A 12,055-nucleotide genomic window follows, 5' to 3' on the forward strand; every position below is an offset into this window, starting at 1 on the left:
AGTTAGTTTCTAATTCCGTTTTTAGCCACCTGCAATTTTTCCAGCTGGATTCCTCCTATCCGTCATTAAACAATAAGCATTTAATCATAACATAATGTATTAACAGTAATTAAAATACATAAATTTGCATATTGTCAGATTGATCATTCACATCTAAAAAATTTTATTCACTTGAAAAAATATTTACTAGATATCTAATTGAAACAAAAACAAAGAGATACATAACAATCATATGCAATCTACTTCTTCAAACTATATTTCATATGTTCCTTAGAGATACAGTAATTGTTGAATGTAACAAACCCTTGTTCCTTCTTAAACTCTTCTAGCTTTTGGCGAAGGCAATGAAGAATTTCAGGTAACACACGTCTCGGGTTTTCACGTAACTCATCACCTTTGACATTACAGTGTGTCTCAATGCATTTAATATGCTTTGTATTAAAGTAGTAGTCTTCTACTATGATAGGCTCCTCCAATGACTTACCCTGTATCTCATTCATTAACCACTCTGCACACTCTATTGTTGATCTTATAGGTGTTAGGAACCTATCCCCATCATATTTCAGGTCCTCAAAATCCTCCCAAACTTTCTGCTCCTTGCTTTTTTTTATTCTTTTTATAGAGTAATCCAAATTGGCACACACCAAATTGCCATTCGAAATCCAGTAACTAGGTGTAGCTTTTGTACACTTAGAGAGGTCAGGTTCATGGCCTTCATCATCCTTAGTTATAAGCTTTTGCCTCTGTTGGCCTTTATGTGATGGTTTTGCTTTTTCACCACTACCACCACCACCAGCAGACATATAAGAGCCTTTACACTTTTTTCGCACCAAGTCTAATGAATTCTCACATAATACTGGAACAGCATGAGCAGGAGCGAGAAATCCACAAAAATTATCATCCCCCACATACTTTTGCCACTGTTGGCCTTTACGAGTCGATTTCACTTCATCACCAAAACCACAATCAGTAGACAAATGAGAGCCTTTACGCTTTTTTTGGCCCGAGCCCAATGAACTCTCACATAATACACCAGCAGCTGGAGCAGGAAACCCACCCAAATTCTCACAATATTTGATAAAATTATGCAATTCATCCACGAAACCCAGAGGACAGCTTCCAAGAACACTATCAAGCCCTATATGTCCAGAAGTGTAGCAGTGAATACGCTCCAAAAAGTAGTTGTAATGATAATCCGACCCATATAAAGAGCTTTGAATCTTCTTGAACAGAGAATTTCCTTGCTGGGACAAAGCTTGCAAGTCAAAAGAACATGACTTATTGGTTGTGGTTTCATTAGGAACCGAATTTGAAACAAAGCTGAAGAATTCATGGAACAGATCAGAATGGTCCTTGAAAAGATCGTGGATATTTTTACAAAGCCGACTCATATCCCGTTGCCCTTTACCCTTACCCTTATGGAATGATGTGGGCAAAACCAAGAACGATTCATAAATGCTATCGTCATCCGCAAACCGATTTCGAACCTTATTAATCAACGAAACTGCTTTCTGAAGCCAGAAATCCAATTCGTTTTTCATGTTTGATTAGCAAAAATATCACCAACAGGTCAGTTATAATCGCAAAAGAGAAAAAAAAAAATGGAAGTCTTAAGAGCACAAGGAAAGAGAGAGAGTTTCAGAAAGTGAAAGAAAAATTGCCAATGATAGGGTATGAAAATTAGGGTTAGAGGTAAGGGTGAAATATATAGAAGAAATTTGGAAGTCTTGGAGCACAAGGAAAGAGAGTGAGAGTCGGAGTCGGAGTTAGAAAGAAAGAGAAAACTAGGGTTGCTTAAGATAAGACAGTAGTTAACTTTAACCGCCTTTAAATAAGGCCCAAAAAGCTGTGATTATGAATTTGACGAATTTAATTTGAAGTTATTTTTTATATAAACGAAATTTTAAGTATTTTAGTTATTATAATATTTATATATTAAGAAGATTTGGAAAGTTAGTTATAATTTTAAAAATATTAAATATATTTTTAATTTAATTAGATAATCTTTATTCTTAAAAAAATAGAAAATTGGGTTAAAATTGTAATTTAACAAAATTTAAAAACTAAAAAAACTAAAAGAGAATTGTTTTTAAAAAAATGAGCACACTCTCTATTTAAATATATCTCACACACATTTGATACATTTTTTCCTAAAAACTAATAAACACTAAACCAGTAGTTTACTCCATTTCAAATTCTAAATTTTAGTTTCTTAAAAATTCATTCTTTGGTAACGTCACTAACAATAGATAAATTTCAAATTAAAATTTTGCATTAAACTCAAAATAGAAAAAGAGTCTCATCGCACATACGGAGTGTGTGTGATAAGAAAGTTGCTACGTCCACAACATATTCACAACACTTTCGTAACAAATCATAGGCGGTAAGTTGTTATTGGTCTTAATTTGAATTCACAACTTATATTACTTTTTTGCCCACCCATAATAGCAAATAACAATCTGCCACCTATGATTTGTTATGATAGTATTGTGAAAATGTTGTGAGCATAACATTTTTCTTTTCAAAACATTTTTTTTCATAGATAAACACACACAAGTGAGAATGAATGTAGTTTTAACTTTTAACATAAAGGCACACCACAAACTTCCCTCAAAAGTAACGTTTAACTTTTAATGAATGATGGAGCAAATTATAATACATACAATACACCCTCTTAAATAATGTGAGACACTTATTCCTCTTTTTCTTTTATTAAGAAATAAACACAAACAAGGGAGATTAGGAAAGATGGTGATTTTCATTTTTATGGTGGAACCAAGGATAATAATACAAATAAATATACTCTTTTTTTTTATGTTATCCTCTATGTACAAATAAATATACTCTTTTTATGAATTAAAGCTTTTTATGTTATTACATATAAACTTTTTTCCCCAAATTTAATAGCCTTTTTGAGATACACAATTGTTATATTATTTTCAAAAATACATAGACCATTTTTGGGGGGGGGGGGGGGTTTATTTCTTTAACAATAGAGCTAGATTTAAGAAATGCAAGCAAGTTTTAAAAAAAAAACACTAGTGTGCATTTTTATAAATTAGTACGGCAATTAGGAAACATACCAATATTTGTAGTAATATAACTAGCCAATAATCAAGATGGCAATTATATGTTGATGCCTTAAAATTGAGCAATGCTAGGAACACAAAAACTTTCACAATTTTTGTCATAATTCGTTATGTGATAAGTTGTGAGTGATAAAGATGTGTACCCACTATTTGACCTCCACCACTCACAACTAACTACGTAGCGACTTATGGCAAAAGTTATGAGATTTTTTGTGTCCTTAATATTTTCCCTTAAATTTGTATGTGAAATGATAAATGAATGGATTATTAATGAGCCGCAACTTTTTCAAAGGAAACAAAGCAATGTCATTCAAAATAGCAACTATCCATTAGGGCTCACACCCCAATGCTTCAAAGAAAGAGTTTTGTTTCCAATGACTGGAACCTACCAATATTCAAAGCAGTAAGAAATACCCACAAAACTTGCAAGATTCCACTTCCTCAACTCGATTGTCTTGGGAAATTGAAAGACCTAATAGTTTAGAAAGAGGATGCACAAGCTTAGAATTGGTAGGCTTAGAGGGCTCAATCCAAGTAGGCCAAGCCTAATGATTATGGTGCAAAACTAGACTTCTTCATTGACTTGAAAAGATTTTGCTAAACTTGAGGCCAGTTAGCCAATCAAGTCCCTGAGCATGCCTCTTTGGTCAAAACTGTGTAGTGCGATCGTATTACACCCAGAACAGTCAAACCTCTTGTTTGAGGTAGTCTACATTGGCCCAAACTACAAAGCATGCACAGAGGTTAGCTACCAATCTTACTTGCCGAGAAACGAAAATTTGCAAACGGCCATCATCCTTCACATTCACATTTATTATGACTTACCTACCACCATTTGTATTTACTAAAAAACACAATAGGGACCTTACCCCTAACAACCATGAGGAAGACTTCTTATGATTAGATCCCCTCATCTGACTTAAGGGGATGGTGTGTTGTCAAGTTCTCCATCTAATTGAATGGTAAAATAGCCACCAAAATCCATTAGGGGAACCTTAGAAATATCCCACAAATCGAAGATATTTTCTCTCTATTCTCTACTTTCATTCATTCTTTCTTGAAGCTTATTGTGTGTTCTTATCACTCACTAGCTTATTGGAGTGCCTTCGACCCACCCACTAATTGGATTTATTTAGTTTGCCAGATCTTCACATTCACTAAGAATCCTTATTGTGATTCCTTTTTCTATTTCACCCATACACTTTAACAATCTAGGAAATATAAATTGTTAATAGCAGTATAATTTAGATTATGAATGTATTACTTGAGGGAATTCACAAATATTTAATTATTTAGACTAATTTAAGTGCATAATCAATTTTTGTATATTCTTTAGATCCACCAGTGTCTTAGGTTATACCGTCATAAATGTAAGTATGTCTAGTGCGTCGAGTAACCAATCGTTTGTCCGCGATGGGGCGGGCTACGATGATGGGTTACCGTCAGATCCAAGAGACCCTGACGCTTAAAGTGAAGAAAGGAATCTGTCCAGTACCTCTCCTTCCTTAGATGATGAAGGTTTGGAGACGGAGAGTTCGGAGTCGTTAAGTAGTAGCTTAGATGGTGTGGATCCTCCCGTTCAATCTGTGATCGGTCCGGATGGTCTGAGAGAGTTCGTCATGCTACCCCTCTGGACGGTGAATGATTTTAGGTCCTCAATCACTGAATCCCATCTCCAAACACTTAGGGTGAAGTACCAAATCCCTGATAACATCCATCTACGTCTCCCTCACAAGTTTGAGAAATGTTACTACAGAGGGGTCGACGGTGCTAGGATCTATGAGCAAGCACTAAAGGCAGGGCTCAGATTCCCTTTGAGTTCTCTCCACCGTCAGCTGCTTCAATATCTTGGCCTATCCATCACTCAGATCTCCGCAAACGCTTGGAGGGTTTTCATAGGCGTGGAAGTTTTATATGGGGCTATGTCTGACGGTGCACGAAGGTTGACAGTGGAAGAATTCTTCCACTGTTACCGTCCGACAAAGATTGTTAAGTCAAAAGGAATGTACAGTTTCGTAGCCAGGAGCCCGTTGTTGAGGCTCGTCTCTAATACACCGGACTCCAATAGGGACTGGAAGAGTAGGTATTTCTTCTTGGAAGGAGATGAATGGATGTGTCGTCCAGGGGACGACACGTATATGCCCGTCGATACTACATGGGGCATAATGCCTCCGTCGGGTATGCTATTGCTTTAGTTTCCATCTGATTGAACTTTGAAAGTTTGTTGTTTTTTTTTTTTTCAAAGTCTAATAGTCTTTTTTTGCAGCTTGGGACCGTCCACAAGTTACCCTAAAGCAGTAGAGTTTCCTAGAGAGAATTTTCAACAAGTCAAAGCTTCAAGAGAGGACGTGGGCACAACTTGTCACTCTTGATACTCTCCATTGGTATTGTGACGGTCCTGAACCTTCATCTACCGCCCGTCGTTATGACAGCAGAGTTCGCAAACGTAAGTCCGTCGTAACTCTCTCCGTCTTTTATTATCGTTATTATTTTTTTACTCTTTCCTTTCTTCACATCCGTCTTTGATTTGCAGAGATGGATGCTGCCAAAAGAAGAGCCTTCATCAAACAACAAGTAGCGAAGAAAAAACAAGAGGTTGGTCAAGCTAAGGGGACGGTTCCATCTCTTCCGTCAAAACGGAATCAATCGGAGAAGGTGGACCGTCTGCCTAAGAAGCAGAAGACCACCCCAGAGCCCGTCGTAGCATTGGAGGCCGAGAAAACACCCGTCAAGCATGGCAAGGGTAAGGGTTTGATGAAGGGTCCAATTCCCACCGGTGAGAAACCACCCATTCTCTTTCGAGAAGACTCAAGTTATGCCTTGGAAAAACTCTCGTCCATCCTGACGGCTGACGATTATGAGGACCTTGGCAACCACGCAATGGAGGCAATGGGAGAGACGGGCCTCTTTAATATTGCACAGTACTTTTAAACCCGTCCTCTAGCTTTGTAATCTTCCTTCTCATCCGTCGTTTACATAGTGTTGTATTTTGCTTTCAAGCCATGCTGATGATGAAAGGGCTAATGGGTCGTTGTCTCAATCACGAGACAACTATGGACCGTCTTAGGAAGAAGAATAAGACGATGGAGGATGAGCTTCACGACCAAAAGACCTAGAAGATCAACATGGATAGGAAGCTTAAGTGCTCGGAGCAGGTTAGAGGTGAGCTGGAGAAGGAGAATGAGCAGTTACGTCAAATTTTGAAAGACAAGGAGAAAGAGCTGGCGGACACTAAGACTCAACTCCACAATGCAAAAGAAGTTGCGGTCCAGGAGTATCGTGACTCCGACCTTCTTTTGGCAAAGCTTGGGAGCTCCTTTGCTGATGGATTCGACGACGCCATCCATCAGGTGAAGTCTTCGTATCCCGATCTGGACGTGTCCCATGTCTCCATCGACGCTCAAGGGCAAACACTCGCACAATCCATCCGTTCAGAGAGCACAGACGATGTGTTTGCCGTCGCTGCTCTAGCTGACGAAGGTCAAACTCTCCCTCCAAGTCAACCAAACGACGGTCAAAAGATTGAAAACACTTCCCCAAAGCATTAGTAGCAGTTTTTTTTTTTTAATCGCGATCAAAACTTTAACCGTTGTAATTTATTTTGTCGAACCGTTGTTTTGTAATTGTGCACATTTCATCTTATCAAATCTTATTAGCTTATTGCTTGCTTTTTATTCGTCGAGTATTTTTAATTTATTGCTGCATGCAAGTCTAATCATGTCGCAGGGGTCCGTCCAATTGTGAGTTGAATGTAATGAAGACATCTTTCATTTATGATGTCAGTCCGTCTCACAATTGGTATGTTTCTCACTTTAGAGGTCATTCCGTCCATTTTCTGGACCGTACCCTATGTGAACTAATATGATAACAATCTTTTTAGGTTGATCTGTCCACTGTTTGGACAATTTTTATCCATTTGGGGGATCCGTCCACGATGTGGTCTTTGATAGATATATGTCCCTTATGCTGACAAAATAGGGATTCGTCCATTATGTGGACCAAATTTTTATCCATTTGGATGACCCGTCCACTATATGGACTTGGTAGGTGTTTATCCATTTTTGATAACCCATCCACTCTATATGGACTTAGTAGGGATTCGTCCACTATGTGGACTTGGTAGATTTTTATCCATTTTGGATAATCCCGTCCATTGTGTGGATTTAGTAGATGTCCGTCCACTATGTAGACTTGGTAGATTTTTATCCATTTTGGATAATCCCGTCCACTGTGTGGGTTTAGTAGATGTCCGTCCACTGTGTGGACTTGGTAGATTTTTATCCATTTTGGATAATCCCGTCCATTGTGTGGATTTAGTAGATGTCCGTCCATTGTGTGGACTTGGTAAATTTTTATCCATTTTGGACAACCTATCCACTATATGGACTTAGTATGGGTCTGTCCACTATGTGGACTTAAGTAGCGACCCGTCCACTTTGTGGACCTAAGTTGTGACCCGTCCACTTTGTGGACTTAACCCGTTCACTTTGTGAACTTGGCGGAGATCCGTCCAGTTTGTGGACTTTATATGGATTCGTCCACTTTGTATACGTGACGGAGATCCGTTCACTACTTGGACTTCAGTAGATACTCGTCCGCTTTGTGGACTTAATGGTGATTCGTCCATTAAGCGGAGTGTAGTCGCGATCCATCCACTTTGTGGACTTAATGGATATACATCCACTTTGTGGACTTAATAAATTTTTTGGACAATACATTTCATACGTTTTAAATAAAAACTTCTCTCATTATGTCATACCAGTAAACCGTTCACAGAAAATAATAAAAGAAAGAAAAAAACTTTGGCTTTAATAAGTAAAAACTACGACTGTTTAAAAAAAAAAATAGAATGAACTGGAAGCAAAGAGATAGACGTTGCCTATGTGCCCCCTTGACTATTGGTAGTATTTCTTCAAGTGCTCTATGTTCCATGGATGGCTCAGTTTTCTTCCATCTAACGTCTCCAAGTAGTACATTCCTCTCCTATGCCACGAAATAATTCTGTACGATCCTTCTCAGTTTGGACCCAGCTTCCCTTGGGAGACATCCTTTGTAGCACCAAGTACTTTTCGTAAGACCAAATCTCCCACCTCGAATTCCCTGTGTCTGACCTTGGAGTTGTAATGTCTTGCCATCATGCTTTGGTATCGTGCTAGTCTTTGTGCAGCTGCCGCCCTAACCTCGTCTACAAGGTCAAGTTGTAAACGCAATGCTTCGTCATTCTTGCTTTCATCGTAGCTTTCCACAAGGTAACTTGCTAATCCTACTTCTGCCGGTATGAGGGCCTTGGTACCATACGCCAGTCGAAACGGGGTCTCCCCTGTCGGCGTTCTCGCCGTTGTTCTGTATGCCCATAAAACACTTGGTAGTTCGTCCGGCTAGATGCCCTTTGCCCCCTCGAACCAGGTCTTGATTATCTTCAACAAGGACCGGTTTGTGACTTCAACTTGTCTGTTGGCCTGTGGGTGGGCGGGCGATGAGTAGTGATTTTTGATTCCAAGTTGGGAACAAAAGTCTCTGAACGCGTCATTGTCGAATTGTTTCCCGTTGTTTGAAACGAGTACCCTCGAAATCTCATATCTGTAAATTATACTTCTCCACACAAAGCTATGGATGTTTTTCTCGGTGATAGTAGGTAGAGCTTCTGCTTCCACCCATTTAGTGAAGTAATCAATACCTACCACCAAGAACTTTAGCTGCCTTATCGCTGTCGGGAATGGACCCATGATGTCAAACCCCCATTGAGCAAACGGCCATGGAGCCATCATTGGGGTGAGTTCTTCCGTTGGCTGCCTAATGAGATTGCCAAATCGTTGACATTTGCCACAAGCTCTAACGTATGTATGGGCATCTTTTTGCATTGTTGGCCAGTAGTATCCCACTCGGAGTAGTTTGTGCACTAGAGACCTTGATCTAGAATGGTTTCCACAAATTCCCTCATGGATCTCCCTCATCACGTAGTCTGTCTCTCCGTGGCCGAGGCATCTTAGATATGGTCAGGAGAAACCTCTTTTGTACAGGACGTTTTTAATCAGGACGAACCGGGCAGCTTTAACCCTCAACTTCCTTGCATCTTCTTTGTTATTGGGCATCTTGCCTTCCTTGAGATATGACATAATTTGAGTCGTCCAGTCGTCCTCTCTGCTTACCTCCTGCATGCTAATATCATCTAATAATGATGAAAGCTGGACGAAGGACAATACATGTTCGGGGACAACCATGGGTTCAGTCGAAGCTGCCTTTGCGAGTCGATCCGTCTCTTGGTTCTCTTCTCTTGGGATTTGGATCATCGTGAAATGGAGGTCATTCGTTCGACCCTTCACTTCCCCATAGGTACCTCTTCATCCTTTCATTTTTACAATCATAGCTCCCATTAACTTGACTGGCCAAGATTTGAGAATCGGAGTAGACGTCCGCCTTCCTAGCCCCTGCCGCTATCGCAAGCTCCAGTCTCGCAATTAGGGCCTCGTACTCCGCTTCGTTGTTAGTAGTGGCGAAGTCAAGACAGATCATGCATTCAATCTTGTCTCCTTCTGGGGTGTGGAGTATGACTCCGACACCCCCAACGTGCTTATTGGAAGATTCGTTTGTGTGAATTTTCCATGTGGGCGTCTTTTTTGCCCCTTACTCTTCTGCGGCAGTGAATTCTGCAACGAAGTCTGCCAGTATCTATCCTTTCACTATCGTCCATGGCTGATATTGGATATCGTACTCACTTAGCTCTATTGCCCATAGAGCCATCCGTCCGGCAGTTTCGGGGTCACTCATTGCTCTCCGTAAGGGTTTATCCGTCAAGACATTTATGGTGTGTGCTTGAAAATATGGTTAAGCTTCCGAGCCGCAATCACAAGGGCAAATGCGAGTTTTTCCATCTGAAGTATCTTTCTTCTGCTCCTCTTAGTGCCCGGCTTATGAAGTATTTGTATCTTTCCTTCTTCCCTAATAAGAGCTGCATTGACTGCTGCCGATGAAACGGCAAGGTACAGGAACAATTCTTCCCCCGGCGTAGATGGGCTAAGCAACGGCGGAGCGGAGAGATATATCTTCAAATCTTCAAATGCCTTTTGGAACTGGTCCATCCATTCGAAAGATCTCTTTAATGCTTGGAAGAAGGGGAGGCATTTGTCCGTTGCTCTGGATACGAACCTATTCAAAGTTGCTATCTTCCCGGTCAAGCTTTGTACTTCCTTTACCATCCTTGGAGGAGAAAGCTCCATAATCGCCTTTACTTTCTCCGGGTTGACTTTGATGCCCCTCTATGACACCATAAATCCTAAGAACTTTCCCGCAGTTACCCCGAACACGCATTTGTTTGAATTTAGCTTCATTTTGTATGTCCAAAGAGTATTGAAGGTCTCCTGGAGGTCCCTCAGATGATCACACACTTTTACGCTTTTTACCAACATGTCGTCCACGTAAACCTGCACGTTTTTGCCGATCTGGTGTTCGAACATTTTGTTCATCAATCTCTAATATGTGGCTCCTGCGTTTTTAAGCCCGAAAGGCATTACCTTATAGCAAAAAAGCCCATGGCTTGTTACAAATGAGGTTTTTTCTTGATCGGTCTTATGCAACTTGATTTGATTGTATCCGGAGAAGGCGTCCATGAAGCTCAAAAGCTCACGTTTTGCGGTAGAGTCTACAAGGGTGTCGATGCGTAGGAGTGGGTAACTATCCTTAGGGCAGGCTCCATTCAAATCCGTAAAGTCGACACACATCCTCCACTTCCCATTGGATTTCCTGACCATGACTACATTCGCCAACCAATCAGGGTAGTACACCTCGCGTATGAAGTCTGCTTCTTGTAGCTTCCGCACTTCTTCCGCTATGGCTCGATCTCGTTCAGAGGCGAACACTCACTTTTTCTACCGGATAGGAGAGAAAGAAGGTGACACGTTCAACTTGTGGACTATGACTGTTGGATCTATTCCCGGCATGTCCTCGTGGCTCCATGCAAAAACATCTTGGTTTTCTTTGAGAAATAATACGAACGCTTGTCGGACTGTTTGGTCGGTGAGAGTTCTGATTCTTGTTGTTCGGTCGGGTCTGGAATCGTCCAGTTGTACTTCTTCCAATTCTTCCACCGGCTTTGCCACTGCTCTGTGCTCCTCGATGTTCATCGCTTGTAGTTGGTCATCCAGTTCCATCATGGCGACATAACATTCCCATGCAGCCACTTGATTTTCCCGTAGTTCTCCCACTCCATATTCGGTAGGAAATTTGATCATCAGATGGTAGGTAGAGGTGACAGCCTTCCATGCATTGAGAGTGGGCCGTCCAAGGATGGCGTTATACGCTGAAGAGCAATCAACCACGAGAAAAGAAACATCCTTAGTTATCTGCCGTGGGTAATCTCCCACCGTCACAGACAATGTGACGATGCTTAAAGGGTAGACCCTTGTTCCTCCGAAACCAACAAGGGGTGCATTCGTTTGGACCAGTCGCTCTTTAGCAATCCCCATCTGCTAGAAGGCGGGGTAATAGAGGATATCTGCTGAGCTTCCATTGTCCACCAAAACTCGATGTATGTTGTAGTCCCCTGCCCGTATGCTGACCACGAGCGCGTCGTCGTGTGGGTGGTGAAGGCATCACGCATCTTCTTCCGAAAACCCGATGCTGGGGCTATTTCGCGAAGTTGCTTTAGGCGAAGATCCTGTTGATTGGACGCTTTGAACCGTCCGCAAGTAGGTCTTTCTAGCCTTTTTGGAAGACCCCACATAACTAGCGCCCCCTACAATCATTCGTATATCTCCTACAGGTGGCCTGGGACGCTCATTTTCCCGTTTGGGATTCTGCTCCGAAAGTTGATCCATTCTTTCCTTCCGCACGAATCTCTATAGCCTTCCTTGCCTGATGAGGGTCTCAATCTGCTGCTTCAAGTCATAATAGTCCATGGTATTGTGACCATGATCGCCATGAAAACGATAGTATCTATCTCTTGGCCTTTTATTCGGATCTCCCTTCAG

The 12,055-nt window shown here is 41.0% G+C and overlaps 1 protein-coding gene across 1 annotated transcript; it reads right to left on the minus strand.

Annotated features, from left to right (window-relative positions):
- Nucleotides 1–239: 239 nt before the first annotated feature.
- Nucleotides 240–1,541, minus strand: LOC142620646 (paired amphipathic helix protein Sin3-like 3). The gene has a single exon (XM_075793983.1). It carries the CDS (start codon nucleotides 1,539–1,541, stop codon nucleotides 240–242), a length of 1,302 nt encoding a protein of 433 aa, XP_075650098.1.
- Between the last annotated feature and the right edge of the window lie 10,514 nt (nucleotides 1,542–12,055).

The sequence above is a fragment of the Castanea sativa genome, chromosome 12 (assembly GCF_040712315.1).
Source record: "Castanea sativa cultivar Marrone di Chiusa Pesio chromosome 12, ASM4071231v1".
Classification (NCBI taxonomy): domain Eukaryota; kingdom Viridiplantae; phylum Streptophyta; class Magnoliopsida; order Fagales; family Fagaceae; genus Castanea; species Castanea sativa.

Bases quoted from the DNA above. Each gene is read 5' to 3' on its own strand.
- LOC142620646 (XM_075793983.1), bottom strand. From the start codon at position 1,541: ATGAAAAACGAATTGGATTTCTGGCTTCAGAAAGCAGTTTCGTTGATT.